General features: G+C 35.7%; 1 protein-coding gene across 5 annotated transcripts in view; it reads right to left on the minus strand.

Annotated features, from left to right (window-relative positions):
* The window catches only part of LOC106081112 (protein spire), a 222,303-nt gene that overhangs the window by 27,930 nt on the left and 175,276 nt on the right, over positions 1 to 19,097 (minus strand). For all 5 annotated transcript variants that reach the window (XM_059366140.1, XM_059366142.1, XM_059366143.1 and 2 more), the window contains one exon: positions 2,074 to 2,240. In XM_059366140.1, coding sequence (XP_059222123.1) covers positions 2,074 to 2,240 — 167 coding nt within the window. The remainder of the gene's footprint in view (positions 1 to 2,073; positions 2,241 to 19,097) is intronic.

A 19,097-nucleotide genomic window follows, 5' to 3' on the forward strand; every position in this document is an offset into this window, starting at 1 on the left:
GCGAAATTGGGTAATGTAAAGCATTTATGGGCTTCAAACTCTTTATCGGCAGATTGGTCTATATGACAGCTATATTCAAATATAGTCTTATCTGAACCATATTAAGGTCGGATGTCGGAAGGGTTAAAGCAACTCGTTGTTTCAAATTTCAACAAAATCGGGTAATAAATAAAGTTATTATGGGCTTCAGACCCTTTATTGGCAGATCGGTCTTTACGGCAGCTATATCTAAATATAGTCCGACCTGAACCATATATGGGTCAGATGTCTGGAGGCTCAAAACTACTCACTGTTTCAAATTTCAACGTAAACGGGTAATAAATAAAGCTTTTATGGGCTACAGATCCTTTATCGGCAGATCAGTCTATATGACAGCTATATTTAAATATAGTCCGATACGAATCATATTTATGTTGAATGTCGGGTGGTTTAAAGCAACTCACTGTTTTAAACTTCAGCGAAATCGGGTAATAAATAAAGTTTTTATGGGCTTCAGACCCTTTAACGGAAGATTGGTCTATATGGCAGCTATATCTAAATATCTGAACCATATTAATGTCGGATATCGACAGGCTTAAAGCAACTCTCTGTTTCAAATTTCAGCGAATTCGGATACAAAATAAAGCTTTTACGGGCAGCTATATCTAAATATAGTTCGATCTGAACCATAATTGGGTCAGATCTCGGGAGGCCTAAAACTACTCCGTGTTCCCAATTTTTGCGAAATCAGATAAAAAATAAAACATTTATTGGCTTCAGACCTTTCATCGGCAGATCGGTCTATATAGCAGCTATATCCAAATATGGTCCGATTTGGCCCGTTCAAGAACTTGGACAGCGTGCATCAAAATGAGGTATCTGTGCCAAATTTCACCCCAATATCTCAATTTTTGAAGGAGTGATTACAACAGACGGAGGGATATACACACGACATCGTTAAATCGTCTAAGAATTTTACGACGATCCGAAATATAAATACTCTGTAAGGTCGGAAATTAATATTTCGATGTGTTGCAAACGGAATGACTAAATGAGTATACCCCCTATCCTATGGTTGTGGGTAAAAATTCCATATTCAATTAAATAAATGATTGAAAATTTTGCTCCAAAGATCCGTGGGTACCCGTATCGGGCTCTTCGTGCTGGACTACACGAAGAGCCGTCTGTGATGGTATTGCTATAGATTTGTCAAATTGTGGGTCGTATGAGTTTTTAAAATCTCCTTCCCTTTATAATGTCGGGGACGAAATAGCCTTTAATTGAATTAACTTAAGTACCATATTTGAAACTTTTTAAAATTCAATCAAAAAAATGATTGAAATTATTATTTTTTTATTAAAAAATTTTCTATCGCGATTATGATTAAAAAAAATTTTTCAGAGTTAAATAAAAAATTAATAGAATCAATTAATTTATTAATTGAAAATTGCAAAAGTTTCAATCACGACTGTAGTTAAAAAATGCATTTTAAATTAAAAAATTATGAAATCAATTAATATTTTAATTGAAAACAATTTTATTTTCAATCAAATTTTTAATTGACATTTTTTTTTGCTAGTTTTCTTCTGTGTAGTAGTAGTAACACGCCAAATTTTGATAACTCCCCACCAATACTAGTTAGACAAAGTCAGTTAAGCAGTAAGCTTGCTATATAATAAGAAGGCAGCAGGAGACGATGGATTGTCGACTTAACGATTTAAGACTAGAGGCGACACCTTACCTTCTTCTTTATTATAACTATGAACCCATGGCTCAACGACCTCCCAATTATAATAAAATTTATAAAATATTATTGCATTACCTGCATGAACTGCACACAAAAATGTCATTCATTCATTTGTGTAACATTTTACATTTTTATGTGGATTATTAAACTACCTACAACCACAAGTTGCAATATAGCAACAAAACAACAATAAAGGCTCAATGATTGGCAACTTCCAATATCTAATTGGCTGTGTGTGTGGGTGGGAGAGAGGTCTGATCCGTGGGGGGTTTTGTTGTTATTATGTCAACATCTTTCTAATTAGCTCATGATGATGTGATTTCATGGATGCTTCAGCAGCTACCTACCTGCAACAATGAGAAATCCACTTTGATTAGACGCTGCTTTGAACGTGGCGTGGAATGGGTAACCTCGTTCATCTCCTGGAGCTGCTTTAATGAGTCTCGCGATTTATGTTGGTTGGATGCTGCCACCGCTGCCGATGACAATGATGTTGTGGTAGAAGGTGGAAGCACTGCAATGAAAATGAATACCAGAGAAGAGAATTAAGACAATGCAATAAATTAAAGTAAGGCATAGACAATGTAATCAGGGAAAATGACAGAGATAACATGTACCGACATACTTATAACACTTCTTATAAAATTAAGTATTAAATTGTTATATCACGCAATTGAGATTGAGATGTTGTATTAAAGAAAATAATTAGTAGAGCTGGCCAACAACACTCGAACAAAAATGTTATAAGAAATACAGCTGAAAAGGCTTTCCCATGGCTGAATAAGGGTTTCCCAAAGGAAAACTTTAATTCAGCCTGGCTGAATAAGGTTTTCCCACAGGAAAACTTTAATTCAGCCTGGCTGATTAAGGTTTTCCCATAGGAAAACTTTAATTCAGCCTGGCTGAATAAGGTTTTCCCATAGGAAAACTTTAATTCAGCCTGGCTGAATAAGGTTTTCCCATAGGAAAACTTTAATTCAGCCTGGCTGAATAGGGTTTCCCATAGGAAAACTTTAATTCAGCCTGGCTGAATAAGGTTTTTCCATAGGAAAACTTTAATTCAGCCTGGCTGAATAAGGTTTTTCCATAGGAAAACTTTAATTCAGCCTGGCTGAATAAGGTTTTCCCATAGGAAAACTTTAATTCAGCCTGGCTGAATAAGGTTTTCCTATAGGAAAACTTTAATTCAGCCTGGCTGTATAAGGTTTTCCCATAGGAAAACTTTAATTCAGCCTGGCTGAATAAGGTTTTCCCATAGGAAACTTTAATTCAGCCTGGCTGAATAAGGTTTTCCCATAGGAAAACTTTAATTCAGCCTGGCTGAATAAGGTTTTCCCATAGGAAAACTTAAATTCATCCTAGCTGAATAAGGTTTTCCTGTAATTCAGCCTGGCTGAATAAGGTTTTCCTATAGGAAAACTTTAATTCATCCTAGCTGAATAAGCTTTTCCCATAGGAAAACTTTAATTCATCCTAGCTGAATAAGGTTTTCCTATGGGAAAACTTTAATTCAGCCTAGCTGAAGGTTTTCCTATAGACTGGCTGAGTAAGTTGTTATAAAGTTTTCCCAAGTTTATTCTTTTTGCTCGAGTTTTTGTTTTTTTTTTTTTAATTGCTTTCTTGACATAGTTTTCTTCAATTGGTTTGGGAATTTCATTTCATAACATCCACATATAATAAAGGATTTTCATGTTTAGCGTTGCCAGGGACCACCAAAGGTGAGCTGGCAACACATGAGCGTTGTATTGTAACACTTTTTAATGGCAACTTTTCATAACGAGTAGTTTCGTTGCCGCAGCGAGTGGAAGTTTACCACCAAAAAAAAATATTAGAGCATTTTATGATGGTGGCGTAACAAACCAAGAAAAAATACCTTACGTTTTTTTGTTTTTGGCTACAGCACATTATCTTCTTTATTAAAAATTCTGGGTATTTGGTGAATGTCTTTGGGTCCCATTGGTTTTTCAGTTATTCATAAGACGAGTTTGCGTTACTCTTGCTAGGTACTTGCTTGGCATTTTGAACTTTTAAGCTCGTTAAATATGAAACATGGGTTTCTTTTAGGCTGGGAAAACAAATTTTACTTGCTTTACTTTAATGAGAAATAAAGAGAGGCTGGTTTTTTTTTTGCTAAATGAAACTGAAGTCTTAAAACAATTTAAGGTGCTTCAGCCCGAATAAATTGTCATTGTTTGTCAAAGAAAATTCTAGGGCCCTTGTTTTATTATTTGGACGAAAATATTTACAAAGGAATTTAATTAAAGTTCAAGAGTTGACGGATTATTTAGAGTGTTCTAGGGACATGGTGCAGTGTTAGGAAAAGTATTTACAAACAACGGGGTTTACCTGTGAGGAGATAAAAATTAAGTTTATTTAACCTTTTGAATGTCTGACAAACTTAAAGGTATATGGCCGACTTAAGCTGCATATTAAGCAAATACACTATTCATTTCTGTAAGTCGGTTGGGATTGTAAATGGGTTTAATCGGGGCATGTCAAGGTATAGCCAAATTGCTCCAATTCTTAAGAAAATTCTTAATTTATTGAGAACTGCCGTACGCGTTCTATGGTGGGTGCTATATATGGTTTGACCTGCCTTAACCCAAGAAGGACGTTATGGGAGGAGCTAATTATAAATATTCCGGCGTGAACATCAGACAAAATCTTCAGCGGTGGTTTTTCCTTAGTAATACTGGCTACATTTGTGAGGTATCCTGCCATCTAGAAATCTTCTCAAGTGGTGTCGCTATGCGACTTGCCTTTCAGACTTGGCATAAACAAGGAGCCCCCTTATAATTGAGCTTTAAAACTTTAATCGGACTGCACTCATTGATATGAGAGAAGTATTCCCTGTATACACTGCTCCTTAATGAAATGTTCATGGGAAATTAAGTAGAAGTAATTATAATTGTAACAACTATTCTTAACACCTTCATGTTTTTGCCATTATCGAAGCTTTTAGACGCATGGGGTCACTGTCTCTTAACCCATTAACGCCTGACCAAGGATTCTCTTGTCCGATTTTGATGAAATTGAATATATTCAATATTTAGAGCATTTATATTGGAGTAGCAATTTTTTAAAATTTTTAAAAAAAAAATTTTAAAAAAAATTTAAAAAATTGAGCAAAAAATAAAATTTTAAAAATTGTTGAGAAAATTGAGCAAAAAAAAATTCTTTTTATTTTAAAGCCACTATGTTTTTACTACAAAGGATATTCATTTAGTCATTCCGTTTGCAACACATCGAAATATCAATTTCCGTCCCTACAAAGTATATATATTTCGGATCGTCGTAAAATTCTAAGACGATTTAACGATGTTCGTGTGTGTGTCCGTCCGTCTGTTGTAATCACTCTAGAGCCTTCAAAAATTGAGATATTGAGATGAACTTTGGCACAGATACGTATTTTTGATGCACGCTGGTTAAGTTATTGAACGGGCCAAATCGGACCATATTTGGATATAGCTGCTATATAGACCGATTTCCCGATAAAGGGTCTAATGCCCGTAAATACTTTAATTTTCATCCGATTTTGCTGAAATTTGAAACAGTGAGTAGTTTAAGGCCTCCCGACAACTGATCCAAATTTGGTTTAGATCGGACTATATTTAGATATAGGTACCATATAGACCGATCTGCCGATAAAGGGTCTGAAGATTAAAAAGCTTTATTTATCACCCTATTTCGCTGAAATTAAAACATTGAATTATTTCAAACATCCTGACATCTGACCTAAATATATAGATATAGTTACTATATTTAGATATAGTTACCATATAGACCGATCTCGCGATAGATGTTCTGAAGGCCATAAAAGCTTTATTTATTACCCGATTTCGCTGAAATTTAAAACAGAGAGTTATTTCAAGCCTCCTGACATCTGAACCAAATATGGTTCAGATAGGACTATATTTAGATATAGCTTACATATGGACCGATCTCCCAATAAAGGGTCTGAAGACCATAAAAGCTCTATTTATTACTCGATTTCGCTGAAATTTAAAACAGAGAGTTATTTCAAGCCTCCTGACATCTGAACTAAATATGGTTCAGATCGGACAATATTTAGATATAGCTGCCATATAGACCGATCTCCCGATAAAGGGTCTGACGCCCATAAAAGCTTTATTTTTTAACCGATTTCGCTGAAATTTGAAACAGTGGGTAGTTTAAAGCCTCTCATCATCAGACCCAAATGTAGTACAGATCGGACTATATTCAGATATAGCTGCGATATTGACCGATCTGCCGATAAAGGGTCCGAAGCCCATAAAAGCTCTATTTATTACCCGATTTCGTTGAAATTTGAAACAGTGGGTAGTTTTAGGTTTCCCGACGTCCGTCCTGATCATGGTTTGTATTGAATAATATTTTAATATAGCTTCCATACAGAGCGATCTGCCGATGAAGGGTCTGAATAAAAGTTTTATTTTTTATCCGATTTTGCTAAGTTTGAAATACAAAATTCAACAGAGACTTATATTTACTAGACCACTCAATGTCCGTAACGAATTTGGGTGCATAAGTTATACAATTTTCACCAGATTGTGGCGAAAGGGGGTTACATATACGCCCGAAGTGGTTGGTATCCAAAGTTCGGCCCGGCCGAACTTAATGCCTTTTTACTTGTTTTTAATATAGAAACCATCAAATGAAAAAAGACAATAAAAGGGTTTTCAGAAATCTCATTGCTTAGAATTTTGAGAAAATTTTTTATTCGAATTTTGAAGCTATAAAAAATTTTAACTTTCGACAATCCAATTTTTCTCTTTGTAGGTCGGTTGGGAATGTAAATGGGCCAAATCGGTTTATGTTTTGATATAGCTGCCATATAAACAGATCTTGGGTCTTGACTTCTTAAACCTCTACAGGGCGCAATTCTCGTCTGATTTTACTGAAATTCAGCGCGTGGTGTTTTGGTACCACTCCCAACAACTGCGCTAAGTATGCTTAAAATCGGTCCATATTTTTATATGGCTGCCATATAAACCGATCTTGGGTCTTGACCGTCCGATTTAACTGAAATTTTCCACGTAGTGTTTTGGTATCACTTCCAACAACTGTGCCAAATACGGTTCAAATCGGTTCATAACCTGTTATAGCTGCCATATAAACCGATTTGGGATCTTGGCTTCTAGAGCCGCTAGAGGGCGCAATTCTCATCCGATTTGGCTGAAAATTAGCATGAGGTTTTTTTGTTATGTCTTTCAATAACTGTGCTAAGTACGGCGTAAATCGGTACATAACCTGATATAGCTGTCATATAAACCGATCTGGGGTCTTGACTTCTTGAGCCTCTAGAGGGCGCAATTCTCATCTGATTTGGCTGAAAATTTGCATGAGGTTTTTGATTATGACTTTCAATAACTGTGCTAAGTATGGCGCAAATCGGTACATAACCTGATATATTGTAGCTGTCATATAAACCGATTTGAGATTTTGACTTCTTGAGCCTCTAGAGGGCGCAATTCTCCGAATATTGTCCGAATCGGACCACAACTTGATATAGCTTCAATATTAAATCAATTCTTTTCTTTTATCCTTTGTTTGCCTAGAAAGAGATATCGGTAAGGGAACTCGATCTATGGTGGCTGAATTTAGCAAGCTTTAACATGTTTTTAACTAATATAATTCGTCCACCACAGGAGGTCACCGTAGCGCAGAGGTTAGCATGTCCGCCTATGACGCTAAACACCTGGGTTCGAATCCTGGCGAGACCATCAGAAAAATTTTTCACCAGTGGATTTCCCCTCCTAATGCTGGCGACATTTGTGAGGTACTATGCCATGTAAAACTTCTCTCCAAAGAGGTGTCACACTGCGGCTCGCCGTTCGGACTGGCCTATAAAAAGAAGGCCCCTTATCATTGAGGTTAAACTTGAATCGGACTGCACTCATTGTGAGAAGTTTGCCCCTGTTCCTTAGTGGAATGTTCATGGGCAAAATTTGCATTTGCATAATTCGTCCACTTTTCCTCAGTCTAAACTTCATTAAGATACCTCTTTCCCAACTCGAGCTAGAATTTTTCCAAGACAGCTCTTTTCTTGGGGTTTTTTTTCTAACCATTCATCGTTAAAGAGTACGCATATCATTGAAGAAGTTTCCTCCTTATTTTTCCTCCTCTAAGGCATAATAAGAATCAAGAAAAATTTTCCTTTATATCAATGGAAAACTACTCTATGCAATATGGTATCCAAAGAAAATCATAACCTTAGAGTAAAAACCAATTACATATTTGGTGGGGTCAAAAATCCGGATATTGTTTGTAGACTTAAACTTAAGCGAAGTTACGCCTTTTGAACCATGATGACAGCAAATGTACAGAGAGTGCTTCATCAAAAAAAATGAATGAATTGAAATGAATGGTAACCAACTTTGGTGATATACAAAGAAAATTTCCATATTTCCATCAGACTGCACATGGTGCAGGCAGCAAGTGGGCGTTAGTCGGTGCGTGTGTGAACTCAAAAAAGCATAAAAACGATAACAACTTTAGGGCATGTTTTCTTCAACATGGAACAAAATAAAAGGGAAATGAAAGTAAAGGAAAAGTAAATGGAAATTCAATTACACTCATTGCTAAACGAAATAAAATTATAGACTTCATTTGTACGTACAACTACTACTACCACTACTGCTGCTGCTGATATCACCATTACATGGCATTTCAGTCAGTAGTGGCAAATAAGTAAGTCATGAAGTGAGGTAAAGGTGGTTTAATTTTCATAGCGCTACAAGGGCAGCTGACTATAAATTTGCCAATATGTAGGCTACTATTGCGGAGAAATGTTAAAACTTCAACAGTGTAACTTTTGCAAAAAATAAATTCAAGCACAAGACTTGGCAGTGAGTTGCTGTCTTTCATCTAAAATGACAAACATAGTGTTGAAAAGCGATGTAGGGTTCAAAAAAGGAAATTGTTTTCTTCATTTCAGATCATGTCTGGCCCAGACATCTTTTTAATAAAACATTATTTTTGTCAGTTATAAACAAAATCTTATTTTCTTTAATTTCTGTTTTTACTTTTCACTTTTCACCTTATCATGTCCTAATTTTCCTAATTCAAGTTTCTACTTTTAGTTTCGTTTTTTAATTCAATTTGCATAAGGGCCATAAGAAATAAATGAAACATATCCTTGCACCCAATACCATAACCTTATGTGGTATGATGAACTGACTTTTTCTTGCATCCCAACTTAAATGAAACCAACACAACTCAACTGCAAAGTCTGCTCAGAGCAGACATGTCCCGCTATTGCAATAAGAGGATATTCATATCATTTGAATACAACGCTAATGAAAGAATGAATGAAGCGGTTCTTCAACACAAAGAGATCCTTTGTTTGTGAATTTTCCAACCATTCATATCTTGAACAGTACCGCTCCCTCACTCTCTCTGTTTTTCTATTTGACTCTCATCATAATGCAATGTTGGCAAACATTTCTTATGCAAAGTATACTTTAGAATTAGAGTTGCCATGTAGGTTTTCATTAGAAAAAAAAAAAACAAACACAAACAAGTAAAGGCGTGCTGAGTTCGGCTGAGCCAACATGAATGGCATTTGCCATGTTCTTTGGCCTAAATTTCTTTACGGGTAAACAATGGATATAAAATGCTATGCTATTGGAGCTATATTAGGTTATGGACCGATTCGGGAAGTGCAAGCGGGAGTTCGGTTTATATGGGAGCTATATCAGGTTAAAGACGAATTCAGCCCATGCTTGGTGTATATATATTCAAGGCTGACTGGTCATAAGGACCAAAATTCTTTTGGGCTTTATGTCCGCTTTAGAGGAGGTCATAGCGCTCAATTTGTCTTTGGGCGTTGTGACCTGTATACAGCCTATTAAAAAAGGAAGACAGAAAGCCCAGAAAAATTCGGGGCTATTTGGGGGTGGGATGGACCCCCGGAGACTTGGTCCCAAAAGTGGTTGTCAATTGCGTGCTCTATTCCAATAGACCTTTCATTTAAGATCCATATTGCCATGGTCGGCAAATATGTCCGATTAAGACGTGTTTTGGGGAGTGCAGTGGTCCCCAAACACTTAGCCCTGAAAAATATCAGCAACGTGCTCTACTTTCAAATATCATTTATTTGGGGGTTGGGGCGCCCACTGAGTGACTTGGTACTAAAAATTCATATCATATTTGTGTTCTACTCTAAACTACCTTTTATTTGAGCCCCATATTGCAATAGTCAGCAAATACGTCCTATTTGGGGGTGGGGTAGCACCATAGACAGTTATTCCCAAATGTTGATATCAGATTCGTGCTCTATTCCCAAAGACCTTTCGTTTGAGCCCCATATTACTATGGTCAGTAAATTTATCCTCTTTGGGGGTGTTTTGGTGGAGTAGCGCCCCCCAAATTCTTAGTCTCACAATTGGTTATCGGATACGTTTTGAGCCCCATATTGTCGTTATTGGGCTATATATACATTTAGAGGGTTTTGAGTGTGCGGCGGCCCCCCCTAGATACCCCATTCAAAATTTCAATATCAAATTTTTGTTCTTAGGTTACTATAAGACGGTTTGCCCTGTCCTTTAATGGAATGCTCATGGGTAAATTTGCATTTTCAGACAAAATTTCGTTTAAACGGCACCACCCATGATGTTAATGAAAATAAGGGTAAGGGGGAGGGTCCGCCCGCCTTTAGATATCAACATTTTCACCATAGGATCATTATGCACCATCGTTTTAGTCGTTTTTTGAGTCTATACGGAACAGAAAAACAAACAAACCAACCAAAAAAACACACATTGATTTTTACATATAAGACTTGCGGTACCCGGCCGGCTTTGCTGCGCCTTCATTAACACCACGCGAAAAATAAGTTTCTTACTTACTACCATATGTATCTCCCCACTACAATTTGTTTTTCTACAACCAAATTCCTATTATTGAAGGCCATATAATCATGAGTGACAAATATTCACATTTTGGTGTAGGTGTAGGGTAGGGGTAGGCAACCTTCCATCACTTGAACCTTATTTTGAATATCGTATTCCCAATCTACTCCCGAAAACCATTTATTTGAGTACCATATTGTCATGATGGTCTAATATGCCCACTTGGGAAGGTTTTGGAACGGCCCCCTTTAGTAATTGCAACCAATTTTTAATATTCGATAATCATATTCGTACTCTACTCTCGAATACCTTTCACTCCCATAGTTCCATATGGTCCTGATCGGTCCGCTTTTGATTTTGGTCTTGGGACGGCTGCCTAGATACTTGAATCAAATTTTTTATATTAAATCATACTCTACTCTCGAATACCTTTGATTGGGGTCCTATATTGTTCTGATCGGTTCACTTTTTATTTTGGGCGGCACTCTTGGGGCGACGCCCTAATTACTTGGATTCAATTTTCGACACCATATTCGTATTCTACTAACGAAAACTTTTAGTTGTGTCCCATATTGTCCCGATCGGCCCACTTTGATTTTTGATGGTATTTTTTGGGGTGGGTTTTGGGATTTGGACGGCTCCCAAATATATTTTATTTTAGTCCCATATAGTGCCAATCGGTTCACCCTTAATTTTGGGCGCTACTTTTGGGGCGGATTTGGATCGGTCCAATTTGATTTTTGGTGGTATTTTTGGGGTGGTTTTGGGATTTAGACGGCTCCCAAATATTTTTTATTTAAGACCCGTATGGTCCCGATCGGTCCACTTTTGATTTTGGGCGCTGCTTTTGGAGCGGTTTTGGGCCTGGTCTCAATTTTTAATACCATATTCGTATTTAACTCCCAAATACCTTTCATTTGAGTCCCATATTGTCCCAATCGGTAAATATTTCCTGCTCATGGGTTTTGGGGGGTGGGAAGGCCCCTCAGACACTAAGGAATATATTTTTATGTCAGATTCGTACTCTACTATTAAATACCTTTCATTTGGAATCCATATTGTCCAAAGCGGTAAGTGTCCGGCTGGGTGGTGTTTTTGGGGGTTGGGGGACCCCTCTACAATTAGTGTGACATTTTTATGCCAAGTACGTACTCTTCTCCCAAATACCTTTCATTTGATACCCATATTGTCCCAATCGGTAAATCGGTGGGGGCCCCTCAAGGCACCAAGGAATAAATTTTTATTTCAGAATTGTACTCTAATTATAATTGCCATTCATTTGATACCCATATTGTCCAAAGCGGTAAAAGTGTCCTGGTAGGTGGTTTTTTTGGGGGTGGGGAACCCCCCCGATACTTAAGGTGACATTTGTATGCCAAGTATGTACTCTACTCTTAAATACCTCTCATTTAATACCCATATTACCCAAAGCTGTAACAGTGTCCTGTTAGGTGGTGTTTTTGGGGGTAGGGAACCCATCCGACACTCTTCTCATAAATAAATTTAATTTGATACCCGTATTGTCCCAATTGGTAAATATGTCCTGGGGGTTTTGCGTGATGAGGGAGGTGGGCGCCTCAGATACCAAAAATATACTTTTATGTCAGTTTTGTATTCTACCTTTAAATACCTTTCCCCCATCTTCAGATGACAAAAAATTGTGTACCCTATTTTCATCGGGGGTTCAAACTCTACCATCTGTGACAATTTTATGAAAGTAGGTTCAGCCGTTTTTGAGTCCATACGGAACAGACAAAGAAACAAACAAAGCGCAACAATTTCATTTTTATATGATAGATATGGCAAACATGTAGGTACTAAAATTAAAGAAACTATGCAGAAGTAGGGAGCGCCGCAGGCGAAAAAGTTTTGTTCAATTTATAATCGCACGCGCGGTTTATATGGTAGCTATATCGAGTCATATACCGAATTGGACCATATGTACCACGAATGTTAGGAGTCAAAAAAAATGTTTAGCCATATCGGTTTATAACTGCGGCTTATTGGGGGCCCACGAAGTCGGGTGATAGGGCTATATCTAAATATGGTCCAATCTGAACCATACTTGGCACAGACATCGAAAAACCTAAGACACTATGACAAATTTTACTGAAATCGGGTAGTAAATGTGACATTGTGGCAAATTTTAGTAAAATTGGTTAATAAATGCGGCTTTTATGGACTACAGACCTAAAATAAGTAGGTCTATATGGGGACTATATCAAGATACAGCTCGATATAGGCCATCTTCGAAAGTAACCTACCTATGGACCCAAAATTGATCTGTGCAAAGTTTCAGCTAAATATGTTAATTTTAAAGACTATAGCGTAATTACAGACGAACACACGTGTGGTCGGACAATGCTAATTGTGTTAGAATTTTACGACGATCAAGAATATGTAAACTCTATAGGATCGCAAATGTACCCCTTTCTTTCAGTGTGTATAATAAACCAGCAGGGTTACCAGCTGGGCTACTTAAGACCGAATGCGGTACATTCTTTAAGCGAATTCTGAAGCTAATGCTCTATAATCTGCCTAGATGAATGCATACCTGATGATTTGGGGCCAAGAACAAGTTATTGGATTTCATATCCTTCAGAAATAGAAAAAAAACTTTGGGGCAACACTGTCTAGAACAAATAAACACACACACTGGCAGTCAAACCCTCATAAAGAGGAACAAGGATACTCTTAGTTGATGTTGCATACAAATGGCCCATGCCCATGCCAATGTTGAAGAGGTTGTGGTGGCGTCTACACTTGTTGTAGGTTGTTGTTATACGCACCTATCACATTTATATGAATTATTTACCTGAACGTGGCTTTGGTGTAGGTGGCACATGATGATGATGGTTGGCATTGCTCGAACGTGGCCGTGGTGCGGCTCTGGGTGTGGGCAATGGCTCCTCAGCTTCTGAGTGGGAACAATAGAGCGAAGCATCGCTGGCTTCGTCTACAGTGTCGGAAGCACGTGTTGTGGGGGTGGTTTTAGACGCTTTAACATTACTCGAGGCCACTTTATAACCGGTGGTGGTTGTCATTTTAAGAGAATTTTTTGCTTTTCTTTGTGCATTTGACACTTGGGGATGCATGGAATTTTGTTTTGTGTTACCTAGGGTTTTAATATATATATGTGTTTTTTTTAATTCAAGAAAAAAAGTCTATGGGGAAAATGAGGTCGCGAGCGCGAGTGCAAAAGGACAACAACTAGTTGGCAAGAAATTGTTTGTTGTTTATGTTTTTTGTTGTCGTCGTCGCCGTCGTCAATAGAAATGCATTAGTCATGCTAGCCATTCGTCAGCCAAACAGCCTGTCATCATCATTTATTTGTTATGTTCTCAATTATCCTTGTTCTGCTTTTTATACTCTGGCCATATGACGTTTACATTAACAACCACAATGACAATAAGGTCTCTCAAAAATTTCACTTTCAACGCGTTCCTCCGTTCAACACCCAATATGATGCGCGCGTGTGTGTAAGAGAGAGAGAGAGAGAGAGATTTTATGTAGCCTTCTTCCGTTTTATTTCGAACTATATATTTTTTTGACACATGACATTTATGTTGAGAATTTTCCACTTTTCTTCACTATCGATCCAATAAAGAAAAACTCACACTCAAAATATTGAAAGATTTTAAAGCCTTTAACAGGTATGATATACTTTTTCTACAACTTGATGGCTTTTCATTTTATTGGGTTTGATTCAAAATTACACTTTGCCACTTTACACTAGAGTTTTCATTGAGAAATGGGTTCTTTTTTTCTTTTGTTTATTATTGAGTTTATCTGTGTCATACCACCGTCATAGACGTCTTAACATTTCTTCGTATGCTTAACAACTGACTGATAGACTATGCTTGGCCTTATGGCAGCAGCAGTTACTATTTCATATTCCATATTGTCTTAAAAGCTTTTGAGAGCGCATGTTTTTGCCTTTTGTTCTCTCTCTCTCTCTCTCTCAAATAATGGAATGGTATCACAAGAGCATGAGTGTTATGAAGAACAGAGTTGCCGTTGTGTTTGAAATATTGATAACCTACAAATAAACTAAAAATAAAATGAACTAAAATAAAATAAAATAAAACAAAATAAAATAAAATAAAATAAAATAAAATAAAAAAAATAAAATAAAATAAAATAAAATAAAATAAAATAAAATAAAATAAAATAAAATAAAGTAAAATAAAATAAAATAAAATAAAATAAAATAAAATAAAATAAAATAAAATAAAATAAAATAAAATAAAATAAAATAAAATAAAATAAAATAAAATAAAATAAAATAAAATAAAATAAAATAAAATAAAATAAAATAAAATAAAGTAAAGTAAAATAAAATAAATTTAAAGAAAATGATATAAAAATAAAAAAAAACATAAAAAGTAATGAAACAATAAAACAAATTTAAATTAAATTGAATAAAAAATTAAGTTATAGTCCGATTCGGACCATAAATGAAGTTATCGCTCCATGTTTTGATATAGCTGTCATATAAACCGATCTTGGGTCTTGACTACTTGAGCCTCTATAATGTGCAATTTTTATCCGATTGGAATGATTTTTGCACGACGTGTTTTGTTATGATATCCAACAACTGTGCCAAGTATGGTTCAAATCGGTCCATAACCTGATATAGCTGCCATATAAACCGATCTTGGGTCTTGACTTCTTGAGCCTCTAGAGTGGGCAATTCTTATCCAATTGGAATGAAATTTTGCACGTCGTGTTTTGTTATGATATCCAACAACTGTGTCAAGAATTGTTCAAATCGGTTCATAACCTGATATAGCTGTCACATAAACAGATCTGGGGACTTGACTTCTTGAGCTTCTAGAGGGCGCAATTCTTATACGATTTGAATGAAATTTTGCAAGACGTTTTTTATTCTTACTTTTAACAACTGTGTCAAGTAAGGTTCAAATCGGTTCATAACCTGATATAGCTGCCATATAAACTGATCTGGGTCCTTGACTTCGTGACCCTCTAGAGGTCGCAATTATTTTCCGATTTGCCAGAAATTTTGTACGACGGATCCTCTCATGACCATCAACATACGTGTTTATTATGGTCTGAATCGGTCTATAGCCCGATACAGCTCCCATATAAATCGATCTCTCTATTTTACTTCTTGAGCCCCCAAAGGGCGCAATTCTTATTCGAATTGGCTCGCATTTTATACAGGTCTCCAACATATAATTTAATTGTGGTCCAAACCGGACCATATCTTGTTATCCCTCTAATAGCAGAGCAAATTTTTTCTTTTATCCTTTTTTGCCTAAGAAGAGATGCCGGGAAAAGAACTCGACAAATGCGATCCATGGTGGAGGGTATATAAGATTCGGCCCGGCCGAAATTAGCACGCGTTTACTTGTTTTTTTTTTTTTAATTTTTTTCATATTATTTCTTCGGCAATTGTTAAGTCTAAAAAATTCCTTCCTGCGGCAACTCTCCCAAAGAGCACAAAAGCTTAACCATCTCGGAGACCCAAAACATGTTGTCGTTGTCATTTGTTTTTATGGCTTGTCTGTTGATTGAGCTTACAAACTAAAGTGGCACATTTGAAGCTCTTTTGCATCGTAAATGGAACATCACGCACCATCAATAAACCCCAGCACAATGGTATATAGCAGGGTCCGGTAGCCAGGAGGAGGCAAGGTTGTGGGTTCTTTTAAATGTTATCAGTCATTAACATAATTTAGTTGCTCGTTGCACAATATCCTGCTTTAAAGTTCTTCTATTTTTACCTCTTAACCAATATGCCAAACGACTACTTAATACTAGCACAGGAGATGAGGAAAAGAACAGAAAGGACGATGATGTCCTTATGTATGTGGCGATGCATTTGATGCATTGAAGGAAAGTGCACTTTCTCCCTGCAATAATCCTTGAGTTGATGGATGCTTTACTTAAACACTTGTGTCTGAGTCCCCATAACCGATATGGGATTTTTTTTTGTCTTGTAGTTGCATTGTCTTTTTTTTTCTTTAAAGTTTCCATTGTCTTTTGAATTGAAGAACTATAATCCTATAGATTTTATATAAAATCACGTTTCTTAGCATTAAGGAAATAATGGGGGGAAAATGAAACAAAGGGGCACATGGCTAAAACAATTTTTTGCTGTATAATAACTTCAAAGGTCCGTTCGATGTGCTATGATAGTAACTGGGGAATTGTCTTAATGATGTAATTGGGTAAATTCATACACTTCCTGTTTAGGCTAAAGATTGTAAACATACTTCTTTAAATTTTGAAAGATATTCTACACAAGAGAAATTTTCATGGAAGTTTTGTCTTTAGAGAAAATTTTCTGGGAATTTTGTCTTTAGAGAAAATTTTCTGGGAATTTTGTCTTTAGAGAAAATTTCATGGAAATTTTGTCTTTAGAGAAAATTTCATGGAAATTTTGTCTTTAGAGAAAATTTCATGGAAATTTTGTCTTTAAAGAAAATTTCATGGAAATTTTGTCTAGGGGAAAGTTTCATGGAAATTTTGTCTTTAGAGAAAATTTCATGGAAATTTTGTCTTTAGAGAAAATTTCATGGAAATTTTGTCTTTATAGAAAATTTCATGGAAATTTTGTCTTTAGAGGAAATTTCATGGAAATTTTGTCTTTAGAGGAAATTTCATGGAAATTTTGTCTTTAGAGGAAATTTCATGGAAATTTTGTCTTTAGAGGAAATTTCATGGAAATTTTGTCTTTAGAGAAAATTTTCTGGAAATTTTGTCTTTAGAGAAAATTTTCTGGAAATTTTGTCTTTAGAGAAAATTTTCTGGAAATTTTGTCTTTAGAGAAAATTTTGTAGAGCAAAATTCGCATATGACGTTGAACGCATGGGTTCGAATCCTGGCCAGAACACCAAAAAACAATTTTTTTCAGTGGTGGTTATCCCCTCTAAGTGCTGGCGACATTTGTGAGGTACAATGCCATGTTAAAACTTTTCTCCAAAGAAGTGTCGCACTGCGTCACGCCGATCAGACTCGTCTATAAAAAGGAGGCCCCTATCATTGAGTTTAACAAATTTTAATCGGACAGCACTCACTGATATGTGAGTAGTTTGACCCAGTTTCTTAGTGGAATGTTCATGGGTTGATTTTGCGTCGTCTTTACAGAAAATTTCATGGAAATTTTTTTCTTTACGTTAAATTTTTGTCTTAAGAGAAAATTTCACTGAAATTTTGCCTTTAGAAAAAATTAGAAAACTTTAGAAAAAAAACGTAAATTATTTATCTTCGGAGGAAATTTTCTGAAAATGTTGTCTTTAGAGAAATTTTATGGACATTTTGAATAATGATCAAAATTTCAACTAATGATGAAAAATAAAAATTCAAAAAAAAAAACTTTTTTAGAGAAAATATTTTAAAATTTTGACCTTGGTGGAAACTTTATTGAAATTTTTTGTTTATAGAAAAATTCATAAAAATTTGCCTCTGGGTAAAATTTTATAGGGTTTATTTTGTCTTTAGGGAAAATTTCATTTGAAAATAAGAGAACACTTTTTGGAAATTATTTAAGAGATTTTTATACCCTACACCACTACTGTGGTGCAGGGTATTATGACTTAGAGCATTTGTTTGTAACAGCCAGCAGAAAGAGAGATAGACCCATTAATGAGTATACCGATAGACTCAGAATCACTCTCTGATACGATTTAGTTATGTCCATTGATCTGTGTGTCCATGTAAATTTGTGTACAAACTACAGGTCGCAATTTTTATCGGAACTTGTTCAAATTTGGTACTGGCTTATTTTTCAGCCTAAAGACGAAACCTATTGAAATTGAAAAAAAAATCGGTTCAGATTTGGATATAGCTCCCATATATATGTTCGTCCGATTTGCAGTAATAATGCAATAAAATTGTCATTTGTTAACCGATTCCTTGGAAATTTTGTAGGAAGAATTTTCCCATGACTCTCGATATTACTGGAGAAATTCATAGAAATCGGTTTCGATTTGGATATAGCTCCCATATATATGTTCGTCCGATTTGCAGTAATAATGCAATAAAATGGTCATTTGTTAACCGATTCTTTTGAAATTTGATAGGAAGGATTTTCTCTTCACTCTTGACATTACTGGTGAATTTCATTGAAATCGGTGCAGATTTGAATATATATGCCATATATGTATTCCGCCCGATTTTCACTTCTATGGCCACTGTGAGCGCATTAGTTGACCAATATTGCCAAAATGTTGTACAACGCTTTCCTCAACGACTACCATAATATCTAAGGAGTTTGATTGATATGGGTTGAGATGTAGATATAGCTCCCATATATATGTTCGTTCGATATTGAGAAATATAGCAATAAAGTGCTCATTTGTTAACCGATTATCTCCTTACTGGTTTAAATATGTCTTTAAAAAGTTTTATGCTAATTTTGGCTTAAAAAAATTCTTAAAAAATTTTATTTAAATTTTGTCTTCCTTTGAAAATTTTGTAATACATTTTTCAAATTTATTTTCATAAAATTGATTATTTTTTTATGAATTTATTGTTTATTTAATAGATTTAAA

The sequence above is a fragment of the Stomoxys calcitrans genome, chromosome 3, assembly GCF_963082655.1.
Source record: "Stomoxys calcitrans chromosome 3, idStoCalc2.1, whole genome shotgun sequence".
Lineage (NCBI taxonomy): Eukaryota > Metazoa > Arthropoda > Insecta > Diptera > Muscidae > Stomoxys > Stomoxys calcitrans.